At 43.8% G+C, this 25920-nt stretch overlaps 1 protein-coding gene across 1 annotated transcript; it reads right to left on the reverse strand.

Moving 5' to 3' along the window:
* Positions 1-956: 956 nt before the first annotated feature.
* LOC122192465 (histone deacetylase 4-like) lies at positions 957-25741 on the reverse strand (the record flags this gene model as incomplete). The annotated part of the gene is made up of 4 exons (XM_042893013.1): positions 25493-25741; positions 11272-11422; positions 7224-7344; positions 957-1078 (listed from the first exon to the last, which is right to left on the reverse strand). Coding segments are annotated over exons 1-4 (589 nt in total), but the record flags the coding sequence as incomplete, so codon positions are not given.
* Positions 25742-25920: the final 179 nt, after the last annotated feature.

Below are 25920 nucleotides of genomic sequence, written 5' to 3' on the forward strand. Positions count from 1 at the left end.
ACAGCCAATTTGACCAAAGGCTGTAAATCCATAGAAAGGTCTGGTTAACATACCACTACCATTCCTGACCACAACAATCACTAACACCAGTGCTCATCCCTGTACATTTAAAGGTCCACAAAACAAACCTGAGAAATAGCTAGAAGCACCTGTGGGACACACAAAGCTCAGTCAAGACAGGATTATTTTCCTATTCTGAAGCAATTTTCAACATGCACCACAGTGTGCATCATCCATGCAAGCAGCAGAGCTCCCCACATTGGGGTGAGCTTGTTGCAGCTCGGCTCTTCCCCGAAGGGAGCTGGCTGCTGAGGATCACAAGCCTGCAAGGTTAGAAGCTGAGGCAGTGTTGGCCAAGGCATGTGATATGGAGCTGAGGACCACAGCCAAACAAAACAAACTGGTTTACATAATATATAGCTCAGAAATAACTGACTTGCTTAGCCACCATGCAGAGAGAAACCTAACTGAGAAATAACTGTCTAGGTGTGAACCAAAACCTTTGCAGGAAGTCCCTACACTTTGACTGGCAGAAACGTTTTTATTTATTTAAAGTATAAACTTGTATATAAAATGCAAATCCCAGAAGAAATGAACTTTTCTTGGTACTTTTCTCACTCAGCAAAACATACTTTGACTTCAGACACGCAGATCTCTGTATTAGTTTTGACTTTGTGAAAACATCTCACAAGCTTTGACACACAACGAAGCTGTCTTCTGCATGTAGCTCTGCAAGCCTGCACAACCAAAGCCTCCCTCTAACACTGCTTGCTCAGTGACAGCTGGAAGGGGGAGAGGAGAGTGGGGCGGTGTGAGCGCTTCTTAAATAAATTGCTCCATGAAATACAGCTTTTTGGCAACGTACACTTTTTTTTTTTCTTTTTCTTTTGGAAATGTAAGGACCAAGTGTCACAGCAAAGACAGCAGGTAACACAGAAAATCAATGGGAGCATTACCTGTTTTTCTGAGTGGGAAGTCATCTTTGGAATCGTACATCCCCAAGACAGGGTGATTGTAGGTGCCGGATACGCCACTTTGAGGTGGGGAGCTCTGGTCCAGGGAGCTGTGCTGTGTCTTCCTGCATGGTCAGGGAGAGAAAGAGAAGGGAGAAATGTAACACAAGTGAGGCATAAAGGGAGAGAGTTCAGTTTCACTTTCTCTGCTCCACTGTGAGCAATGAAAAGGAAAATCTCTTGGGACCAGCTTTCTCATTCTAGGTACTAGAAAGTGATTAAAAGATCATCTGAAAGCTAATATACAGAGAGGAGACTAAACATATGCTTAATTTTCAGTACTGGAATGACCCCACTGAGGAAGGCACCACATATTTGGGTATTTAACCACAGTTTTAAGCACATACTTGAGCCAGGTTTCGATAAGTTCTATCTGTAAAGCTAAGCACAGGTCTCGCTGCTTCCCTCAACTACAGCATGAATGAACAATTCCCCTTCACTGCATAAAACCCTGAGAGAAAGCCTAAGGATGAAATCAAACAGAGGATGAGCACGTGAAGGGCCACATGTTTAGGCAGGCCAACAGCAGCTTTGCTGCTGCACTGCGCCCTGACCCCAGCACTTAGCATGCATCGGGCCAAAGCACTCAGCACCCTCCAAGGTAACTTCTGGAGGCTGGTGATTTATAGCTCTGTTTGAGCAGGCTGCTGGAAGGAAAGCACATGCTATTTGCTAAGGATATTAAATAATAAGAGAGTTTTCTAAACCTCCTACCTCTGTGTGTTGGCTGCACCTTCCCTACTTAATGCCTTGTGTCCAGCTTTGCCATGAACCCCAGTCGGTAAAGACTTCTGGAAACCTCCACGTTACCACGTTAGCAGAGCAGCCACATCACTGATTGAGCAATACAAGTGGCAACCATACAGCTGTCAAGCAATCTCAGGTTTTAATTCAAGTAAAAACAACCTAAACCCTGTTTTATTTCTTCAAATAATTGAACAATACAGGACAAGTACTTAGCTGAGAGACGCAAAGAGCTGAAATTCTACCCTGTTTAACAATCAGGCATTCACTGAGATTTTGACTAAAATATTCTGCTCTAAAAGGCTCTTTAAGGAACGAAATTGAGCCATTCCCAATTTGAAAATGACTCTCCAGTCCATCAGATTCCTTGAGCAGCACGTTCTGAAGCTCGACTCAGAAGGAGGCTGTTGGGTGAGATGCGGCATAGCGATTCTAGTTACACCCTTCAAGAAAACAGCAGAAAAACACACCGTGCTTTCTAAGTGACTGTCACAAACACTTCTGAAAAGTTTGTTCAGTGTGTATATAGAGTCTCATACCAGCAGTTCCCACCAAGCAGCGTGATTCACTGTGCTCTCCTAATCCTCCCCCCTTTATATCCCGAACTTCCCTACACACAGGCTGAATAATTGTGTGTTCTCACACTGCTGCATTTCACATGAGCGTTCGCACACATCTACACATGTCCTTTGTCACACTGGCAGCACTAAATGCCCATATGCAGCACTGTTTAATCATCACCTGAAATAAAAACAGAACCACGTTGAAAAATATTTGAATCCCTCCTGAAAACAGACGTGGCTTTCTCTGCTCATACCGTAGGAAGGCTGCACAGAGAGATGTTTCACAAACAGGAAGCCCAGGCTACGCAAGCCAAGAGCCCCTCCAACCCACCATGGCACACAATCGCATTTTTCTCTTGCCTATACAAGCAGTAGGATTTTTTTCTTTCCTTTTTCTTTTTTTTTTTTTTTTAAATCATGACTTAAGCTGAACAATCATGTACATTGAAGCTATTTTCATCACTTTGTTAGGGAATGCGCAGGAACTCAAAGGGCCTGTTTAGATGTGCTCTGGAGCTGCTGAATGACAGACGTTTCACTCTGCAAACATGAATGCACTGCATTGCTTGAGGACTAGGATCCAACACCCTACAGTGCTCAGAGCAAAATGCACTGGTCTGCATGCCTGTTCAGGAATTTCAGAGGTCCTGAAAGAGGTGAAATTGTATACTAAATCGAGTTTGCAGGCATTCCTGGAAGTACATACCTTCACATAACACATTCTCTGTGCTTTGGGCTGCAAGGTCCATCCAAAGCCCGTGCACACAGCAAAGCATGTCTGACACTTCCAACATATTCATGCAATGTAAACTGAATATGCATTCGAACGCGTGTCTCTGTTGGAATCCTTTGCGCACAGAGAACAACAACATTTATGTACGTTGGCATAATTTAACGTGTAATTATTTCTCTCTATCTCCTTAGCATGCAAATACTCGGTTCAACTCCCTTTCACGATGGTTACTGTGTCGAGTGGCTACTTCCCAAGAGCACTTCTGAAAACTTCCAAGGGAAATAACAGCCCTGTTTGCTGAGCCCGAGATGCTCCATCTTTGCTCCTGGTAAGTCACTTTTATTTATGTTAAGTGTCTTCAAGAGCAGGACCTCCTGCGAGGAGGGCTGCCCAGCAGATTCAGAATCCACAGGAGGGACAGTCTGACAATGGAATTCAAAAGAACCTCTTCTTTTGTTGCCTGCCATTAACATAATCTGAAAATTATAGCTCACCACAGAATCCCAAACAATTGCATTTAGACTGGAGCTGCATATATTAGAGAGTATACAAAATGGCTTGAATACCATGGAGTCAAATACTGAGCAGGATCTCTGTGAAAGCCTCTGAGAGATAATAGGAAGCAGCTGAAGGAGCTGGGGTTGTTCAGTGTGGAGGAGGCTCAAGGGGTCCTCATTGCTCTACAGCTGCCTGAAGGGAGGTTGTGGTGAGCTGGGGGTTGGCCTCTTCTCCCAGTTAACAGCGATAGGATGAGAGGTGATGGTCTCATGCTGCACCAGGGGAGGTTCAGGTTTGTTACTGGAAACAATTTATTCTCAGAGCAGTGCTGCAGTGGCACAGCTGCCCATGGAGTGCTGGGGTCACCATCCCTGAAGGTGCTCCAGAACTGTGGAGAGGTGGCACTGAGGGATGTGGGCAGTGGGCATGGCGGGGTGGGCTGGGGTTGGACGTGGGGATCTGAGAGGTCTTTTCCAACCTGAATGATTCTATAGTTCTATGATTACCTAGTTCTTTCCTTTAGTAGATCTTTTGGATCATGAGTACATTTGGCAAGACCTCTGCAGCTAGCTGCTTTCCATCGCAAGGTTTGACCTGCACATCTGCCTACAACGTCCTTTAATATTGGTGATTAATTAGAAAATATTCACCAATTATAGACAAAAGACAGTGCCGAGTGAAGCTCAAGCCCATACAAGATAGAGAAGGTAAATTATCCACACATCTTAGTGGGCAGTAACAGCTATTTCACATGCAAAGAACACATATTTCATGTCAAAGCCACTGACGCAGAACTGTTGCGGTGTTCAAGACCCTTAAGAGAACTGCTGTTTACAAGTAACGCTTTTAAATTTTTTAAAGGAAACTGCAAACCTTAATAATACCAGAGGAAGTGCTTAAAAGCAGGCGTGTCATTTAAGAGACTATTTCAGCATCTGTTACCATTTAATTGGTTTGCCTGCTCACAGTAGGAGCATCAAATCTATCTTCTGCAAGCCTTGTTTACGTGTGTCAAATCCAACCACCACCCAATTAAATCACGTTACAAGTATGTGCGTAAATATCCCTGTAACTGAATTGGTTACCTATGAGATGATATACAAATAAATAGTAATACACAATTAATTTAAAGGTTTTCTTTCTCTTTTTTGTGTGTTTTGTTTTCTTCTAAATTTAAATAGAAGGGAAACAAACAAACAAACAAAAATCTTCAGCTCGTGCCTTAACAACCGAAGGGCTGCATTTAGAACTCTCATCTGCAGTTGCAGAGCCTTGCTGCCCTCCTCAAAGGCTGGGCAAAACGAGCTCCCATCTGCCTGCAACTCATCAATGAAGCATGCCCTTGGAAAGATTTGTGAGGCCTCTGAGGCTCCTTCTTCCTTCCCCATGTCTTGTGTTGGAAACCAAACCCTGCTACTAAACAGATGGAGGGGAGATGAGGGAATGGTAAGCCTGTAAGAAAGGGGCTTAGACTGTTGTGGAACAGTCAGTATGCTGGCTCTACCTGTTGCATCCCCGAGGCACCACAAGAAAGGGATGTTCAGATGAAAACGCACCACATTAATAACAAAAAATCCTAAAGATAATGAACCTTAAAGAATGTATCCTTGTTCAGAAGGGTCTCAGCATTTGCTTGAAGTGAGGAAGGAAGACTGAAACCCAAAGCACAGCTGGGCTCAGTAAGTTACTGCACTAAAGCTGGCCCTGCAGCATACCCCATGTCACTGACCTGGACTCAGCCGAGTGCTGGCATCTCGGTGAAAAAGCAGTTAATTCTAAACTGTAAAACATAAGGCATGCAGACCACTCCCAAACTTCTTTTTTCCCTTTTAGTCACAGATTGCAGATCATAGAATGGCCTGGGTTGCAAAGAACCACAACGATCATCTTGGTTCCAACCCCTGCTGTGTGCAGGTCGCCAACCAGCAGCCCAGGCTGCCCAGAGCCACATCCAGCCTGGCCTTGAATGCCTGCAGGGATGGGGCATCCACAGCCTCCTTTTCTAACAGATTAAATTCATCTATGATGACAGTTCTAGGTGAGGTTTCTCCAAAGCCAAAGAGCAAAGATTTTGGAAGAAGGCATTTATTTACTAGCCTTAATTCTAATATAATATTATTTCTGCATTAAAGTTAGGCATTTTAAACAAATAAATAAATAAAAAGAACACAATGCCTCAGAGAGCCTTCAAATGCTTCCAAAATCCCCTAATTTCTTTGTGAGTCTCAATGAAGAATAGTGGAAAATCAGTTATTTAAAAAGACATATTTACGTTGCCATGATTTAGATTCATTTTTTCCTATTTCTTCTACTATCTTTCACACCACCTTAGCAGGCCTTAAACATTAGCTCTGCACACCCTACCCACATTTCACCACTTTAACCAACGTCACAGCCATACAATTTTCAAATCTCAGATGAGATTTTCACAGACGTATTAAGAGTTGCTCAATCTCCCCCTGGCAGAATAACATTAGAATCTTCTGCCAACTACACTTCAGCATTTCTGTTCTGGCTCATAGCTGGGATATCTTTCCAATTTAATTTCAGCTTAGTTTCTTGCATTTGGAACCATCAGCTGACAATGACCTCATCAACCCTACATAAATGCTTATTGCTGAAGACTGAAAATAATACCAGATTCTCAACTTGAAAACAATTTTCACAGCAAAATTTTCTTGGATTTTCTCATTCAAAATTTCATCAATGTTATGGTCAATAAAGCAACATTCCAAACACATTACTTTTTTTTTTTTTTTTTTTTAAAAAAAATTTTTTTTTAATTTTTTTTTAATAGAATTTTTTTTTTTTTTTTTTTTCAAATTACATCAAATTTCCAAGTTTTCTTTACAAAGAAGTGGATTTCTAGAACTGGAACTTATACCTCATTTCTAACGCCACCCATGGCTCTTTGGTGCATTAGAACTAATTGAAGAAATCACTCTTTGCTTCTACGACATTCTAAGAACACCTGCTATCTTCTCACTTCACATGACATTTGGATTTTCTAGGATATCCACAGCAGAGCATTTTCAGTAGAAAATGTAGACATCAGCAGAATTACAAAGGGTGCACTTCGTGTTTTCAGCAGTTTACAGGGAAACAAAACTTCCAGCTTCGAGAGACTGAGATGAGCAGCAGGCAATAAAAGCAATGCTAGCTCAACTATCCTGAGTTGCAGTTCACTAAGCATAAAGCCTAATTTCCTGAAAGTTCATGTTTTATTATCCTTATCTGGAGCAAATCCTGGTGAAAAACCAAAGAACTTATAAAGGCAGATCGTGACAGCAGAACCTCTTAGTTTAAATAATCACGGATCCAAGACGTCAGCAAAGACCACTACTCACAAAAATACAGCGATAGCACTGAAGATAGGAAAAATATTCACTTTGAAACCCTTCAAAAATGCTTTTCACTCATGTCATTCATCAAATTCAAACTCTAGTTCTATCAGTGCTACGGCTGATCAGTAAATAGAATCATGGAATCATAGAATCACAAGGTTGGAAACAACCTATAAGATCCAACCTATAAGGTCCAACCGTCTCCTCATCATCATTGCCACCACCAGCACTATTTTTTTTGCATACATCAGGACTATTCCCCAGCTGCAGCAATTGTGAGAAAAGGTGGCACAGGCTGCATCACACAGATAAGCCCAGCACCACTTACCCATACCAGAAGCGAGGGTCACTGGAAATGCAGTGGTTGAGATTCCGGTGTGCCAAAGCTTTCTTCTTATTTAAAACAAATTCTTGTAATTTCATCTTTACTTCTGTGCTTGCCACTGCACCTGAGAAGTCAAGAACAAAAATTAAAGATATTTAATCAATTGACTTTGGACAAAAGCCGTAGCAAAAAAAAAAACACCACAAAAAAACATACTTTAAGAATGAACATTTCTAAAAGGATTCAGAATTAAATGCTTGGTTTTTCAGTCCAATAGAGGAGCTTCTGTTTCAAAGAGAAGAACAAAGTGCTTCCAGTAAGGAGCTCTTTTTTTGCCCCTTCAGCTTTGCATATAATCGCAGCGGATGTTTGAAAGCAGAGATCTAATCAGAGATTTATCATTTTACTACAAAAGATCTCTGAAGAGGATTTTAACACTTGCATAGAAGTTAACTTAGAAGAAAGCACCGCACGAGGTACTGCAGCTTTCCTTTAATCAAAGGTATTTAAGAAAAAGGGTCTTGTGTACACTCAAACGAAATTTTAAATGTCACATCTGCAAGCAGAAGGGGAACGAGACGAATGTCTCATATGTAGATGCTGCCTTGAAAAAGCTTGTAAATAAGGACTTCTTTGTTCAGAAGTATCTGTGTACAATAAGACACACATAATATTCCAATTCACTTACAAGTGTGCAATCTGTTTCTTCAAATAGAAAATCTAACATTTAAAGAAAAAAAGTCAGTAATTTCGTAGCGTAGAGTTAAAATGTCAACTGTATAATTTCTGATCATTATTTCCTCCACAATAGAGACCACTCTGTTTTACTGTGGTGATGGATTAAAATTATCATTCAGTTGACAGAACAGACTCACAGGCAGAGTTCCTGATGGAGTAATGCATAGAAAGTTTGGCAAGCAGAACATGTGGAAAATTATGGTTCATCTACACCACAGCGTAAACCAAGAATTCCAAAAGGAAAATAACTGGGCTACAAGTAAATGAAAAGGCCAGGAAAATCGTCTGCTCTGCTGGCATACCTAAAATACAACAGGGTGATCTTCTGTCTCCTGGATCCTACACAACACCACGGTGCCATTTGACAGACCGGGGAAACAATTTCATTTCATTTCATTTTGTTTTGTTTTTTAATATCTCCACAAGAGAAGGAAACTGCAGTAATTCTGCAAAAGCACTGCCTGAAAATGTAATATTGCTCAACCACTGAAGCAGAGTTGAAAAGCTTGAAAATTCACTTTTTTGGAGCCCTGCATTTCTCACTAGTTCTACAAAATGTAGGTTTGGCATGCACCCCAGTGGGAAGTTCAACTGAGGAGCTGGAGATAAATTCCTATGGGTTTGTGAGCAACATGGCTAGACCAGAATAGGTGACAAATTCACACATCAAGGCCCTCTCTCTCCAAAAAGTGTCATCTTTGATCTATTAGCATCTTAAAAATACTCAAACATGGTTGTGTTCTATTGGTTTTAGATAAATCTGACATTATTTAGAGGAATCTGAAGCCAAATGCTGTTGGATTGTGAGGTTTCCAAAAGCTTCTTTGGCACATCTTCCTCCTAAACTAGCAGCTGAAGGGCCCCACATATGCTAACAGGATAAAAACGTGGAGATCTTCTCTACCCTGAGCAATGCTGGAGCTGTGGACAAAGATGTCATGTTGAGCAGATCATCGTTCAGCTCCTGATCCTTGAGTCGGAAGATGAGAAGAAAAATCTTATTCATTTTCAATGTATCTCATACGTAGTGATAGGATAAAGGCAGAACTACTTGGCAATACCCAGTGGAGACATTCAAGAAGAGGAAGCAAAAGGCAGAAAAGCACAAAGTGGCACATAGACAGTGGTGTGTCACCATGCAGGGAACAGGCAATGAGGGCAAGAGCAGAAGTCAGATGCCCACATGCATGGAATAAATCCACAGGCAGGAAGCCAGAAGAGACAGACCACAGAAGGGTAATATGGAATGAAAGAAGACAGGTTAAATGTTGTCCCAGAATCGAACTATAACTGTATGTAGGATAAAGCATGGGTGGAGGTAAGAGAATAAAGGTCAGAAGCAGGAGCGAGCTCCGCCAAGAAGGAGGGGGTTGCACAGTGCAAGAAGAGAGGAGCAGAACCAATGGAAACTAACAAAAGAAAGCCCTTTGTGATAGTGTAGGTTGATCACAGCCTGCCAGCTTGTAGGAGAAAGCCCCAGCCTGAGACTGCCTGAGCAGAAAGGCATGGGATGGTCCCTGCCCAGGAGGAGGGAGACAGGAAGACAGATTTGGTCTGTCTGGAAACACTGATGCACACAGCTGGTTCTAGGTTCAGTCACAGCAGTGGAAAGACAGGACAACCAACTATCACTCCTTATCCTGCCCAAAAAGCACCTTTAGTCTCATACAGACTTTCCTTCTTCTCTTAGAAGTCATGCTTTGATCATATGCTTTGTGATAACAGATTCCAGTTCATAAGGCTCAAGGATCCTGAGATGAGAAAGCAAGGGATTAATACTACGTTAAGCTAACTCTATTTGTGATTTGCCTTCTAAAAGGTACAAAACAATGTCTTTTGGCTTACAGTGATGGAGGAAGGATGGAGAATAAACGACGTTCTTCAACTATTACAGACTTCATATTTCAGATTTGGACAACGTTAACTATTACTTTGTAAAATTTTCTGATGTGAGAAGGATAGGTACTCTTAAGAGGTAAGCTTCTATAGTGATCATATGCTGTAGTATTTCTCAAATAAAAGTATTTTTAAAATAAAACTGTAGACACAGATTCCTGAAGTTCTGCTCTTTCCTCTACACCTATGGTTCGACCAGAAGGTGCTTCATATGCTTCAGATTCAGGTGCTCAGGCACTCAGGAGCTTTTGTTTATTGCAAACTATCTTAATGAGAATAGCCAGATGTCAATTTCACAGAGGGATCCATTGAAACACTGATACAGTATAAGCAGTTGATGACAATAGCAGGATGAAGTGGAAGGACTTACAGATCTCACTCAGTTCAAGCTGTTTTTATTTGGGAAAACAGCCCAGTTCAACTGCTTCTTTCAGGGAAATTCTGATCCTTTGGTTTCTCCCCTACAGCTTAAACACAGAAAACCCAAACAAAACCCAACACAAACACAGACGTTGGACCTCCTATGAACTGCTCTGCTGAGATATTGGGGCAGGTCTGCAAGTTCCCTCCCTTGAACGCAGGTTAAACAAAAGTCTGTTCTAGCATGATGTGCGCGGAGGGAATGAGGAATTCAATGAGGAAAGTATTTGCAGCCTCCTACACCCCAGCTTCTTCCTGCTGGAAAAGTTGTTCTGAGAGCTTTATCTCATTCCTAGTCCCCAGACAGCATCTCTTCTGCTGGTAGCCCTTAGCCCTGTCTGCTGCTTCCATCACAGGCTGCCTTATTTCACACGGAATGGAGACCTAATGAGTTGATAGTGCAACTCCGCAAGGTATTTTTCCTCCCATTCACATCTAAAAGAAAACTGAACAAGTAACCAAAGTGTCTTTGATAAGGGGATTTGCGAGGCCATAATCATGTTACTGAATCTTGTGAAGTGCATAATAACACGTGGGGAAGCCAACCACAGTCTGTACCTCATGAAAGAAGTGCTTCTGAATGAAAACACTTTAAAGCTAAAAACTGAGAACTCGCCTACAACTTAAAAGGGTGAAATTAAGAAAAGAAAAAGAAAAGCAGTGTGCATCTGGTGTATTTTATGGTTTTAATATTCTGCCTCCATTAGGAAAGCTGCCAAAAATACTTCAGAAAATGTTAAATCAAATGAAGAGATGATACGCTTCCTTTTGAAAAATGCTAAAACGGCATTTAGAAAGACAAAAATGAAGATAAAGCATAGAAATAAATTCCTCTTTTACCCTCAATACCTCCAAAACATTTACATAAGCTGCTGTGCAGAGAAGCTCTGTAGAAAGGCTATCAGGGAGGCTTCTTCAGCTTTATGAAGCTGCTTTATGGCTTCCATCCATCTGCTCTACCTGTCATCGCTGAACCAAGTGAGCTTCTGCTACTTACTCTCCTTTCCTTTCTCTTTGTTTTTCAGCTGTTGAAGTTTCTGCTCCCGGTGCTGCTTCTCCAGCTCCTGCTCCTGCCGGTGCTGCTCCAGCTTCCTCTGGTGCTCCAGGAGCTCCTGCTGATGCTTCATTGCCAGCATCTCCTGCTGCTGCTGCGGAGAAGGGACGAGGGAAAAGCAGCAAATTAACACAGTCAGACCTCCTGGTGCAAGAGCAGAACTTCCCATCAGTTGACACTAATCATGTTTAGACCATAGAAAGAGGACTGGCTGCATTTTCTTTCCGGAAAGAAACACTTCCAGGCACTTTGTGCAGCCCCATTTTCTAACACTGCCCTGCCAAAACCTGTGGATCCTGTCCTAACACAGCACAAACCACTGCACAGTTGCTGGACAACTGTCTGACCCAGCTGAGTTGGACAGTTTTTTTGTTTTCCCCCTGCTATTTCACTTGGGCTTTTGTTTTCCCCCCATCGCAAAACTCCATTATGACATCTTACATGCACTCTTGCTGAAGGAATATGACTGAGCTCATGTCCAGGTACCTGAACCAAAGAATGCTACCATCAACGCTGGCTCTGCAAAACCAGTTCCACCGCACAGATGTTTTTCTGAATAAACCTTAATTACACAACTTTACACACTGGTTTCTCCAAAGGTCCCTCTCTATCAGTGAACAGAGAAGAGTTCCCATGGACCAACTCAACTACTGCAGCCTTTTAATTTCATCACATGCTGGTCACCTCCTGTCTGCTGTGCAGACCTCAGACCCGAGATAAACGTTTCCTCGAGGAAAGGATCACCACCCATTTCTAAGCTTAATTATAGAGCATTCCTTCCTTAGAAAAGCATCTTCCAATAGCCTCTCAGGAAGGATACACCCCAGCCCTTCCAACACCCATGCAAGAAGTAGAGATGGGCTGCTTAATTAAGGACAAAACTTGCAAAGCTTTCATCAAATGGAGTGTTCAGGAGCTGAAACACCAAAGGCTGATTTACCACAGTGATTCTTCACGAGGCCTTCACAGAGGCAGCAGTCAGCAACAAGGGTAACTGGGATCAGGCACTTGTTTATTTATTTTTAACTAAGAAAAAATTGATTTTGAAAAGGCAGTTTTTGGCAGCTTGCCCTCTTGTATAAGATAAGGAAGGACATCATAGCATATGGCGGGGAATCATAAAAGCATTCTGGTTGGAAAAGATCTCAGATCTTTCTCAGATCTTCTCATATCAAACCCCAAACCAGCCCACCATGCCCACTGACCATGTCCCTCAGTGCCACATCTCCACGGCTCTTGAGCACCCCAGGTACATCACCTCCCTGAACAGCTGTGCCACTGCCTCATCACTCTTTCCAAGAAGAAATTGTTCCTGACATCCAAGCTGACAAGGGGCAGTCAGGAAGTTGCCAAATGATTCCTTCCCTAAAACTGCATGGTAACCCTCCAAGCCTATACTGAGCTTCACTGCCACCAAGGCAGCTGCTCAGGGTCCCCATCCAGACCTGCAGTCTGCACTCATGTCCCCAGATCCAGCCACCTAATGGATGTATGCACACACCAACCTGCTGGGACACATGGAGTGATCCTCTCCAGCCCCAAGCATCCCTCGTGGGGCTGTTTCAGCAGTGGACTGGAGGTGGTGTGCAAGGCTGTGGTGCTTTGGGGCCCGTCTGTGATACCTGTCAGTGATCAGAGAACACCCTGTGCCCTGACAGTCAGCCAGCAGTGAGCTGTGCTGAGAAAAGCAGGTGACAAATGACAAGTCTCGGCAGCTCTCAGCTTGGCAAGGTGTGAACTGATCTCCATAGGGCTCGCAAATGGTGCTTCCCCCTAAAAAACCTCAAGTTCCACTGAAAATCGCTTTATTTGTAAGAAAAAGCTGACACTAAGATCCTACCATCTTATCCTAAGAAAGGTCACTGCTATTCCTCTGCCACTTCCCAATTTCATTTGCACCCTTCCCAGCAAGACAGGCACTGAAGTCAAATCGCCAGGCTGCTCCAATTACCCTTCATCTCCCCGGGGATGCAGGCACCCCTGTCACCTCACACTCGCCTGCACTCTTTATGTTGGCAGCTTATAAATTAGCAGATTGATCTGAAGCTGGCAATGTTAGCATTCAAAACCTGGAATGCTGCATACGCTCTGGCCATCGCTGCGATTCTCAGAGCCTGGGCTTAATGGGCGCCTGTGCTCCGATGCCACCCACTGCTCCAGGCTCCCAAAACTCTATGGGACCAGGCCAAGCCAAAGCCATTGCGCCAGGGAACCTGCTCCCCTCCAGCGTGTGGTTCACTGCATCCTTTCTCAAGCCCTGACATCATATGTGCATGTGCATGCAAGACTTCTACACCCAAAAGACTGATTTTTTCCTTTTCTTCCACATTTTCTATTTATGATTTGACAGCCATTTCTCATTTTAACTTGCGGTATCGTGCATTTGTACTATCGAGTGTTTCAACCGTGGCTGTGCTGTACATAAAATTATACAATTCTATATAAAGATGCAAAAAAATAATGCAAGTGCTACTGTACAATCTGCTGGGCTATCTGCTGGAAGCTCCGGATCGAGGAGTCCCTGCTGCTGCTGGCTCCAGGCAGGCAGACTGTTGTACAACAGCGAGCCCGAGCTAGCACAACTCACAGGGACTGCACTAGGCTTTCCTCCATAATGCTATTGTATTCTAAGGAAACAACTAAAACTCCGACCCTGAAAACCTACAGAAGTAAAAAAAAAAACAAAAATGAAACGTTAAAAAAAAAATAATAATAATGCAGAAAACAAGTTATTTTTGTTTTATAATTAAGCAGCAGCTTCCACTAACACATCTCCATTTGGAGAAAGAGTATCTTTTCAGACTTCCAACAAGTCCACCACATGGTGGGCTTTTATAACCTAGCCATAGAAAGTATGCAAATGAACAATATTTAATGCACAATATGTTAAAACAGGTTTTGTTATTTTTATGAAATCAGGAGCCTTTTCTCTCCATCTGCAGTCTCCAAGGCTCTGCATGCTACGCTTCCCGCAATGGTTTACATACATTATGATGCTTTAGGAGGAACTGTGCTTTCATTGACATCTGTAGTGAAATGTAAATGAAAAAAACAATGTGTATCTGGACGGCTTATGGAAAGAGATGCTCACTGAGAGGTGGCTCTGATAAAGATTATTAATTACTGTGTTCGATCTGGCTCACGAGCCACACACTGCATTTGGTCTCCCTTGCTGGTAAATGAAATCAGTGCCATCCCTGCAAGGCTTGCGTGCTAATTGCACGTAGTTGAAGTGGTGTGCTTTTCTGAACTGCAATGAAGTCTAAATATCTGTGAAATACAAAGTGATACAGCAAGGGAAATCCCTTGCACTGACCAATAATTCAGCTCCCAACTTGAGAAGCGTGCCGAGTGACAAATACACACACTGTATTAGTGAGCACAGCTCAGAACATCTGAATATTTTGGCTTTTGCCAAAATAAATATTTGTAAATATTTATAACTATGGGGATTCCTGCATATGTTTAATGTCACTGCTTCCACTATTTATGAAAACTGCACAAATGTTCAACTGTACCTGTAGTTGGTGTTTCTGGTGCTCCTCGAGCATATATTAATATTAATAAACGTAACAGGGAACATGTAGAGCATTTCCAGCTATTTATCAATTTTCCACTGGCCGTGTGGGCTCAGCAGTGCGGTGGATTTTGCCATCACATTCCACAATTGTCTTCAGTTCTCAGGCACATCTATCTCGAACACAAGCTGACACCACATCTGTACGCAAAACTTGCTCTGCACAGAGAAACTTCTTTTTAAGTTACGTGGAGCAAAATGGTTTTCTTTAGCAATTACAACAAAACTGGCAAGTGAAACCTTTCAGCAGCCTCAGCCCAAAAGAAAGCCAGTGTCCTCCTGGAAAGAGGGTGGTACTGACACCAAAGATCCCATTTACTGGAAAGAACAAGGACGTGTTTCACAAAGGCGTGCAGCATTAAGGCTTCCATAACCCTTCCTTCATTTGCCAGATGAGCAGAAGAATGCAGATCCTTTCTGTGTCCCCCCATCTGCTGAAGACACCACCCTATTCTTCCCCCAGAAGCCAGACACAGCTCTCTGCCCACATTCTGCTCCTTCCTTTCCATACAACAGCTGCTATAAAGGTCCTTCTGTCATTCACTTGACACACCATGGTAAAAGTGTTTAAAATCTACATAGCAGGAGAGGTTTTAAAGCTTCAACTATAGCTCCTACATCTTTATAATATATATTTTGAACGCTTTACCTTACAGCAATTAGTGGAAGGCAACGTAAAACTACCTGTAACCAGACAGCTCACCCTTACTCATGCAGCTGAAGATAACCACACAGGCAAGTCTGGGTGAGCAACAGCCAGCACACTTACTGCTGATAAAAGTTTGCTGTGATCCAAAGCAGCTTTGTTTTGCATCTATCTCCTAACTGCAACCTCAACCTGACATCACCTATGGAAGGTGCTACCACACACAACAGCATAGCAGGACATCACACTAAGCACTTCTGCTCCTCTTTGAATCTGACGTTCTAGCTCCTTCCAGAGCAAGGCAGTTGAGCAGAAGCACAGATGAAAGGGTAGTCTGGCCCCATGGCCAGCATGCAGCATACCTACTTCCACAGGTGGAGATCAGTGACAAATGGTGTCCCTCGAGTCTGTCTTGTGACCAGTGCTGCTTAGTATCTTTATCAGTGATAAACAGTAAGACTGAATGCACCCTCAGCATGGATGATGCCACGCCGAGTGATGCAGCTGACACAATAGGAGGAAGGGATGCCATCCAAAGGGAGCTGGAAAGACTTGAGATGTGGGCCTGTGTGAACCTCACAGGGCCAAGCACAAAATGCTGTCTCTGGGTCAAAGCAATCTCAAACAGCAGTACAGACTGCGTGACGAATGGAGTGGGAGAAGCCCTGTGCAGAAGGACTTGGGGGTTCTGGTGGAATAAAAGCTTGACACAAGCCAGCAGTGTGCACTTGCAGCCCAGAAAGCCAGCAATATGCTGGGCTGCATCAACAGAAGGATGGCAGTAGGGCAAGGGGGGTGACTGTCCCCTCCTGCTTTGTCCTCGTGAGGTCTCCTCTGGAGTACTGCATCCAGGTCTGGGGTCCCCAGCACAAGACAGGGAGCTGCTGGAGCGGGACTTCTTTCAGGAAAGCTCAGAGGCTGTGTACAACAGCTTCAGCTGCTGCCCATTACCACCCCTGAACAACAGGCTGCTCAGTGATAGAGACAACAGCCTCAAAGAAGCCACAAAGATGCACAAGTAAAATACATGTTTCAAAACTGACAATGCTGGACGTTACCAAAAGCATCCCATCATCTTCTCAGCACTTGCTGAACGCGCAGCTTAAAGGCAGAGGCACGACCCAGGAAATACTTTCAGAGATTTCACAGGATTACGCTCTCGCCTCTCAGGCAACGAGGCTGGGGATTTGAAGCAAAGATGTTTTTAAGGTAAATCATATGCCACTGGTTTTGGCAAATTCTATAGTCTGTGAGAGGTTAAATCATATATTCAGAAGGATCTGTGGCTTGGATTGTACGAAATTAAAGGAAAATTGTAGGTGAAAATCAAGGAAGCACCAGCTGAGAAAAAATATATACATCAAATCACCTCACAAAAAAAAAAAATATCACAATGTATGAGTGGACAGCATATTTTGATATACTCTGGAAGGTATACATATATATTCTATGGGGTCATTTTAAACAAATTTCAAAGCTAGCCATTCCTTTGGCTGAATTCTCCACTTCATGTTCTCCCCATCCTGTTTACTGCAGTCTCAGGCTATTGCTCTTGTTTCAGGATTCTCTCTCTTGGCTCCATCACAACGGGTTTCAATTCCAAGGACAAAGCCAGTCAGGCTTTATGGAAGATACCTTCTGGAATACTGGAGACAAGTCAGAATTAATTGGTTACACTGGGAAAGGAGGGGGAAAAGTTGTGGTTTTCATCAGGAGCCAAGTAGCAAGAGCTCCTAGTCACAAACATCTGTAAATACAGCTCAGGCAAACAAATGCCTGTCACCTCTTTTCTTGGACATATCTGAACGTATATTCAGCCTGCCCCCTTCCAGCTATCAGACAGGCTGACAGCAGCAGTCCTGTGCCAGAATTTGCTGCAGCCAGCCTCTGCGCTGCACAGGAAAACAATCCTTCCCTGCTGACAGCTTCCTGGGCAAGAGATGGGTCTGAGGTAGACATATCCAACTGAGACTGTCTGGTCTTCAAGTTTATGAGGCTCAGACGTCTTCAGGAAGGGGAATGATGGCTAAGTTTCCTTATTGCCAGTCCTAGGTGAAAAGATCCCACGTTATTAGTTTAGCAGTTCATACATAGACATATACTTCTGTATCTCCATTTCTTTCACACCTACGACTGCTCACCATTCCTAAAAGGCTAAAAGTTTGTGTACTAAGTTCAATTTCTGTCCTCTGCGTATCCAGAATTGACCATGATGATAAGGACTCTCGGTAAATTGGAGCCATGCAATTCCCTGAATAGGTATGAACCTCAGATGTTTAATGCCACACGAGATTTTGCCATGCCCTCGCTGATCAGATGTCAGTCCCCAGAAGAAAAATTCTGTCTTTTCAAAATTGCTTCAGGGTGCAGGGAATGGAGGAGCTGGAATGGAAATCTTATGCAAAAATCAGTATCAGGAGTAGAGATGTTGGGCAAAGATCCTTCAGTGGGAACAACCAGAGAAATCGCCATCAGATTTTGGTCATTTCAATGAAGGAAATATGAAGAGAGGAAAGAAGAAGCATGGCTGCACCGCTGATCCACCGCTCCTGGTCATCTGTATAATGGAACAGGGGACAGAGCAACTGAACCAGTAAGCTGGCAGGCACAAGAGGAGGGGAGGGAAACCTCACCAGAGAACTTCTGCCAGGCTTCAACACCTGCAAAGCGAAATGAGACAAGGAAGTGCCTTCCACTCCTGAACAGAAAGGGACTGGAGGGCAGCAAGACGTGTTCAGCTGCATCTTTGGCATTCTCACTGTTGGCAGTCCAACTGCTGCCACAAAGCATCAGCCACCGCTTGTGTGTCTGAGATTTCTGGTTCAGCTCCATTTGTCAGAGTTTTAATGCCCTGAGATGAGGTGAAGCAGACCACTTTTCGTTCCTGTGCCTGGAAGGAGACAGTGACAGCCCACATGCCTGCTGTGCCTGCAGGAAGGCTACTGACTGAAAGAGAGTGGCCAACATCATCCAATGCTCATGCAAGCTGAGCAGAAGAGTCGTGTTTAAAGGTAGCATGCCACCAACTGAAATACCAAGCATCTGTCATTCTTACACACCATCACCAGTTCAACAGGAAACATAAACATGGAGATTAAGCCTAAAACATTGTTTGTACTGTGTGTAGACAAGTGAGGTTATTTACTGTATGATTTACATTTTAAGCACAACTTCACCCTCGTGTACACCAGCTGAATCTTGCTGAGACCATAGACAGTAACAGGAATTCTCAGTTTATGAACGTTAATTTAATCAGTGATAGTGTATATTAACAGGTCACTATTTCTGATATTTTAACAGGATTTGCTTGGGTGTTTCTCTGCTCCTGCCCTGATTCTCAACGTATTCTCTTAAACCTTATACCGATCTAATTTTATCGAGTTCAAAAATAATATAAAGTTGAAGCTGAAAATTTAAGTGTGAACTGGAAATGTGCTTTTTTTTTTTTTTTTCCCTGCTGTTTATTTTGAAATTCTAAACCGAATAGAAACCATAAGGCCTTAAGCTTTAAAGAAATACCAGTGTGCCCCACTCACATTATGCCAGGAGACAAATTCATGCTATGAAAAGAACATATTTAACCACTTCAAAAGTAGCTTGGATTCCTCTGAAAAAAATGACTAAGTGCTATCAAGTAAGCAAGATCTTGTTACTTGTGAGCCAGTGAACCCTTACATTTCTCTCATTTACATCAGTCAGGCTTTCAGAATATCCAAGAGCCAGCCCAATTTAAGACTCCACAGAAAGACTCCACATTCTGATAGAAAGCTGGGAACCTTGAAACAAAGGTGATGGTGCAAGGAGGGCATGGCTTGCTCCACAGTCAATGCCACAGACGCTGGCACAGGGCTCCACAGGATGAAAGCCACCGAGTCCACCTGCTGCAGCGAGATCTGTGATTTCCCATTCTGCTCCTTCCACCCAGCAAACAGGGTCCATCTCAGAAGGATTCAAATGATAACATGTTCCTTTAACCACTTAATCTTCTGAGACCGTCTGTAAGGACTACTGCAGACAGTTCTCCCGGCCAAGCAATCCAGCCTCGGTCCAGAAACCACTGATGCTTCTCAGAATTCTCTATGAACCCAGCATTACACCCACCTCCGCGTGCAGATCTGCCCCTCACTGCTCTTGGAAAAGATCTTGCCTTTGAGCACGAGGAAAGTCACCCCCAGCTTTCAAAGACAGCAAACGCTCTGATCTTACAAAAGCTTTCCCGGGGGCTACTGCCATCAGAAGTTAAGTTTTGCAGGATCCAGGTTTAAGACTTTCAGGCCACAGAGTCAGCTACATGTACCAGAAGAACAAGAGAAGGTCACTGACAAAGAAGAGAAAACCATCTAGAAATAGCAAGAGAACACTGTGCAATGAATTCAAGTCGTAACGAGGCACAAAATGTTCAGTCTGTTTTTACCACTGCCTGTACCCAGCTGCAGTTCTCTAAGATGAATAATCCTATCATATCAGAACACAGAGGCAGACACCTGGTATCTCTGGGCTTTTTAAGTTTCTCTTGAAAGCGGTGCAGACTGCAAGGAGTGGGTGCTCTGCAGAACAGTCACAAAATGGAGCTGAGGGAGTCTGGCTACATGGAGGCAGGTCAGATCCAACAAGCAGCTCAGCAGCACAACAGAAGGGGCAGCAGCAGGGCAGGACAGGCCTCTGGCCAAGGCTTCAAGGTGTTTCTTCAGCATCCCCAGCCCGCTGCATGGAGAAGGAAGCAGCCAGCAAAGACGTGGGATGAAAGCAAACGACACCAACTGTGTTCAGCAGGTTTTTAACAGGAGTACTTTTTCCTGTTTGGAAAGTAAGAAACAACTCATCTCAAAGAGGCCACCAAGAAGAGACTGGGCAACACAAGGGCTGAAAAAGCAGGCACGCTAACAGCTAAGGTCACTGCAGTCCTGTGAGCAAATCAACCAATTCAAGGGCAGCTGTCACCAAGTGAAAGCAAAGAGCAGCTTTTCACTTCAACATCAGCATGATACAAACCCTAGATATCGTTGGAAAGAAATTCCATTTTATTTACAGCATTGGAAAATCTTTCAGATTCCCTGGAAGACCTCTACCCTCAAACAAAACGAAGGAATGGCTGGAGAGCTCCTCCCCATGTCTCTGAATAACCAACTCAAATGCTACCAGCTTCGGTATGTTATCTCCCCTCCGTCAGTTCCATCAGAAGTCATGCTAATGGAAAACACGTCATTTGAAAACAGCAAAAACAAATCCATCTCCCTGTGTTTTATCTGAATGTTGCTATATATAAAGCCAATGTCTGAAAACATTCCACATATTTTTATTTATTGGCATGAGGCCACTCAGCAGCACAAGCATACTGTTGAAAGTATGAAATTTCTGTGTTAATAAAAAAAAAAACCCAACAATTCCAGCATCATTCCTTGGTGAACACTGTTGCAGAGCTCCCTCCTATGCACAGTGCTGTCACTTATGCACGAACCCACGATGTCTCTGAGCACCATACAGATGCACTTTTCTCTGCCTTATATACACACAAACAGCACTGTCCTCTAATACACACTCTGACAGTTTGTTACCTGATGCCAGAAAAAAAAAAGAGTTGCATGGCAGAATTAACACCACTGCATTCCTCCAGGTTAAGACTTGAGTTTCACAAGGAACCGTGAGCCTTAGCTGCTTGCCTGCAGCCGCCCCATCACCATCAGCACACTGCTGCAGCCTGCTGCCACGTGCTAACACTGATGTACGTCAGCATCCTGAAAAATTTTCCGGCTCTGGCTATAAAACAGCCAGAGCTCCTCCAAGCCCTGCTCCAACCTCGAGCAGCGCAAAGGCAGGGATGAGCTGCATCACCCACCAGGCATCTCGCTGCTCTGTGGAGCTCACGCTGCCCCAGATGCCTCCAGCACCGCCAAAGCACACGTCCTGCCCCCTCTTCGATCGTTTAGCTCCAGCCCTTGACCAGAAGGCAAATGGAAAAGCTTTTGGTAACTTCCAGCTGATCTTGGCTGGGAATCAGTGACTCAGAAAGGAAAATATTCCCTGCCGGTGGCTTCACAATCAAAGGTCAGGCCGAGCTCACGCTGGAACCTGCAGAGAGCCTTTCCACAGTCTCACCGGCAACAGCCTGGGCGCCGGGCTCCTTGTTCCATCCTTGTTTTTATTTCAGAAGGCAGATTGGAAGGCTACAAGCACTGCTGCACATCTGGTGAGGCACGCCTCCATGGAAAATCTGCTTCACCAAAGGTGAGCGGCCGTGCTGGAGCCGAGCTCCTGTCCATCCCTCCAGCCAGCCCGCTGCAGCCCCGGCTCCCATCCTGCTCCGCTTTCAGATGTCAAGTTGCAGCAATTTACAAAGCTGCACTGTAGTTGTGAAAGACAGTTTTCTGTATTTCCATATGGTGTGAAGTCTTCAGAAGGCTCAGCTAATTTTCCCTAAACAAGTCAGACTTTTCTCATTCCTCCCTGTGCGCGACGATCCCGCTCCCTCAATACGTCGAGCTGCAGCTACGTCCCATTACAGCCTTTCCTTCCACAAACATCATTTTGCTCTCAGCCTGCTCCTCCAGACTGCATCATCTTCCGGAATGTGCCCCCTTTTACATGAAGACCATTTTTTCCCAAACGTCAGTTCTACTCAAATGTGAGCAGCTGACGAGTGCCTGTGACAGCAGGGACGGATGGGGGGACAGGGGACGGTGGCCACCCGCCTGCTCCTGCTCTAGATCAGATGATTAAAGCCTGCTGGAATAAAACCAAGTTCTGGAAAATACCAGAACTTCAGATTAAGTTATCTACTGGAATAGAAATGCAGAAAAACATGCCAGCGTTTCTCAAGCCAAATTTAATTGACTTAAAAAGAATTTAAGATGTTTCTTATAGTACTGCTTTGGCTGGGACGGAGAGGGAGAGATACCACCCCACTCCCTTAGCCTTCTCTTGAATCAGAAGTTTCTCTGCTCATACCAACAACATGGTATTCAAAAGAAAGAAAACAAACACAAACCACAATTGCAGCTGTATTAGCTGAGAGTTTAACACATTAAACAAAGAAGTGCTTTAAAATCTCAGCTCTGCTTGCTGCAACTCGAAAACGCTAAACACAAACTCTAACTCCTTTGGGTATAAGAACTGCTAAAGAAATGCATCAAAACCATTCTTATCCTCACCTCTACACCCTGTGTGTGACACTCTTTGGAGCAGACGCCCAGCCGGCGTGTTCCCTGTTGAAAAAACTGTTCAACATCTACAAGTGGAAGAGTGCAAAGGGATTTGATCCAAACGTCTTGCCAAACGGGAGACCCAGTGCCGTATTTGCTCTGTGTATGCAGCTGCACCCAGAGGCTGCCCCACCACACCAAAATACAGTCCCTACATTGTAGGTGTAGGCATGACGTTTCAGAAACAGGCACCAGACAGGGTAAAGCACAGAAAGCCCTGCCTTTGCACTTGTTGGTTAAAATGCTGGATGCTAGGCAGCAACGAGAAAAGCCAAATTAATAAATTCTAAGTAGCATCACCAAGATATGCAAAACACAGGAAGGTGCAGAACTCTCCTCTCATTGCGGAAATAGTCTGCAACAAAGCAATTTCAGAATTCAACAGCATGAATAACAAAGGTCCTGACCATTTCCAAGGAAACCAATGTCAGAGTGAAAGTCAAAGAACTGCCATTTTGTTTGATACGACTGTAAGGTTTGAACTTTTATGTTTGTATTTTAATTTTTTGATCTGTCTCAGTACATTCTGAGGTTGTTCTGACATTGAAAGTTCTAGTTAATCTGCAGGAGCCACTATTTTTTTTTTTGAAAGCATGCAAGCTTGCAAGGTATGCAATTACCTTGCAGGAGCTGCTGAAAGGTTGCTTTCTGCACCAAAAGAACCCCAATATCTGGAGGGAGCTGAAAACATCTTAGAGCTAAAAGTGATGTCGCAGTAAGGCACACTGCAAGTCCACTCTAGTTGCCAGTGTTAACATGCAATCTTAACAGAAATCAGGCAAGCTCAGGCTCTCCTGCAGCCCTCAGGCAGGCTACACGTCTGCCTGGAGAGGAAATTGGGAATATAAATTTATTAATGAGAGCGATAGACACCTTCACTGCAGTGCTGTAAACTACTCAGGCTACAAAACAATATTTTCAGTTGAAGAAACTCATAACTACATCATTCAGTCTGAATTATTCCTGCATACTGAACCGTTTGCTTTGGAGACAAGAGACTAATGAAATTCTTAATCTCATCAGTGACAACATAAACCAATCATCTAATTCTGAGTGTCAGGGATTTGCTGTTTCCTTCTCACAGTTAATCTAAAGACTCAGCGTTGGGAGTGAACAGAAAAGATCAGGAACTGCATCCCTGTCTTGTGTTTCTGTTAAGAACACAATGGATCAGAACCGCTCTGCAACGATGCTTTAGATCCATCATCTTCACATGCACCAGCATTTAGGTCCCAATGACCTTAGGAGTGCTGTGCACCCCAAGTCAGCAGCATCAACAGCAAAGAGGAGGATAAAAGCAGTGGGAAGCTCTCTTGACTCAATTTAGAGTCAGTCCTCCCCTTGCATGCTTGGAGCAGAGCAGTATGTATGCATGATTTTCTAAAAGCACATGAATTTCTCCATAAAAAACCTCTCCATCTTCATTCAGAGCCGCTTCTATACCATATTTCACATTTCAAACCCTTATGCTCAGATTTTTATTTCTTTCCTTTAATATTCTCTCCCCTCCCATGTTGCTTTTCATGAGCCATAAAGCAGCGGAACAGATCTGAGTTCAGAGTTCAAATATGTGGTTGTAAGTTTAATTTCTCCAGACAAACTAACAAATTCCCAGCACTTACAGCCACTGCACCAAGTGCAGTTGTCAGCCTCTGAAACTCAGTAACCAAAAAACTGTGAATCTAGCATCCAAATGCTGACTGACGAACACAAACACAAGAAGTTTGCTCTCACAAAAAACCTACATTCCTAATTGCTCACTGGTTGGTCTGGTGTTTGTTTTCTTTGTGAGATACTGTGGGATTGATTTATTTTATTATAACATGCCATTTCATTTTAAAAGAAATTCTGGGCAAGATGACACACTTACTACAGGAGATGGCCTCACAGGTCATCATCCTTTATTGTACAGGATTGCTTCATTTCTGTTTTAAGTTTTTATCCAACCAGCCCTACAGACTAGAGGAAGGTCTTCATTACTTCATGGTCTAGATATACCATGAGAACTGGCTTCTTAAATCTTGATCTTGATTTTCTTCTAATGCAGACTTTTACCCAAATCAGTTTACACATAGGCACACATGTACACAACAATTACACACGCACCCACACACATCTGTGCATACAAACATATGCATGTACATCAGTGCATATACACACGCACCTGCCCACACCTCTGTCCCAAAGACAGCAGACTGCAGGCAGGACCCACTAAGGACAAAGGCATTTGCTGTTAGTCAGTCTACTTTCAAACAGCCTCTATTCTCGCAAAGGCAGGCTAATAACGGTGCTTGAAAAGTCTGTAAATAATACAACATTAACTTTTAATCCTATCTTCCCCGCTCTGACATATACTTTATATTAAAATGAAAGTTATATAAGGTTGAATTGAGGTTGCTTTTTAATATTACATTAACACTATTTACCATGTGCCATGCTAATCCCCCTTTGAAAAGGGAGCCTATTAGCAATTCTGAAAGCTTATGTTACCATAGCAATAGTCTATCACTGTGAAATATTTATATAATGTCTAACATTTTCACTATGCAACAGCCATCTTCTGAGCTGCACTTCCTACTTACCCAGTGTGTAAAAAGATTTCCTTTTTGTCCTGCATGACGGAGCCAGGTAAAGCGCCCGGCCTGAGAGCTGAACTGGGAAAGCCTTGTGGCGTGCCGAGCCCAGAATGTCATCTCCATCCCCAACCAGCAGCCCCCCGCAGCAGGGCCGCCTGCCGCTTACCTTGATGTGCTCATGCAGCTGGGCCTCGTGCTGCCTGGAGAGCTGCTCGTGCTGCCGCTGGAACTCGGCAATGAGGATCTGCCTCTGGATCTGCTGCTTCTGCTTCAGCGCCAGGAGCTCCTGCTGCAGCTGCTGCTCACGGAGCGTCGGCTCTGTCACGGGCATGGGGAACTGGTGGTCCAGGCGCAGATCCATTGGGACTGAGGTTGGGGCAACTTGCAAGGGCAGTGCTGTGCTCACGTCAACTGCAGATGGAGAACACACGGGAGAGATGAGCGGTAAGAAAGCACTATGGGAGACAGAGCTCAAGCAGTTGTTCTCCAGCCACCATCTCCTATGAATACGTGCATCTTCTCAGAGCAAAAACTTCAGTGAACTGCATGTGACCCTACCTGTTATCACTCCAAGCCTGTGTATTCAAGCACACG

The sequence above is a fragment of the Lagopus leucura genome, unplaced genomic scaffold (assembly GCF_019238085.1).
Source record: "Lagopus leucura isolate 7727_CA_CO unplaced genomic scaffold, USGS_WTPT01 36084-0_obj-0_obj, whole genome shotgun sequence".
Classification (NCBI taxonomy): domain Eukaryota; kingdom Metazoa; phylum Chordata; class Aves; order Galliformes; family Phasianidae; genus Lagopus; species Lagopus leucura.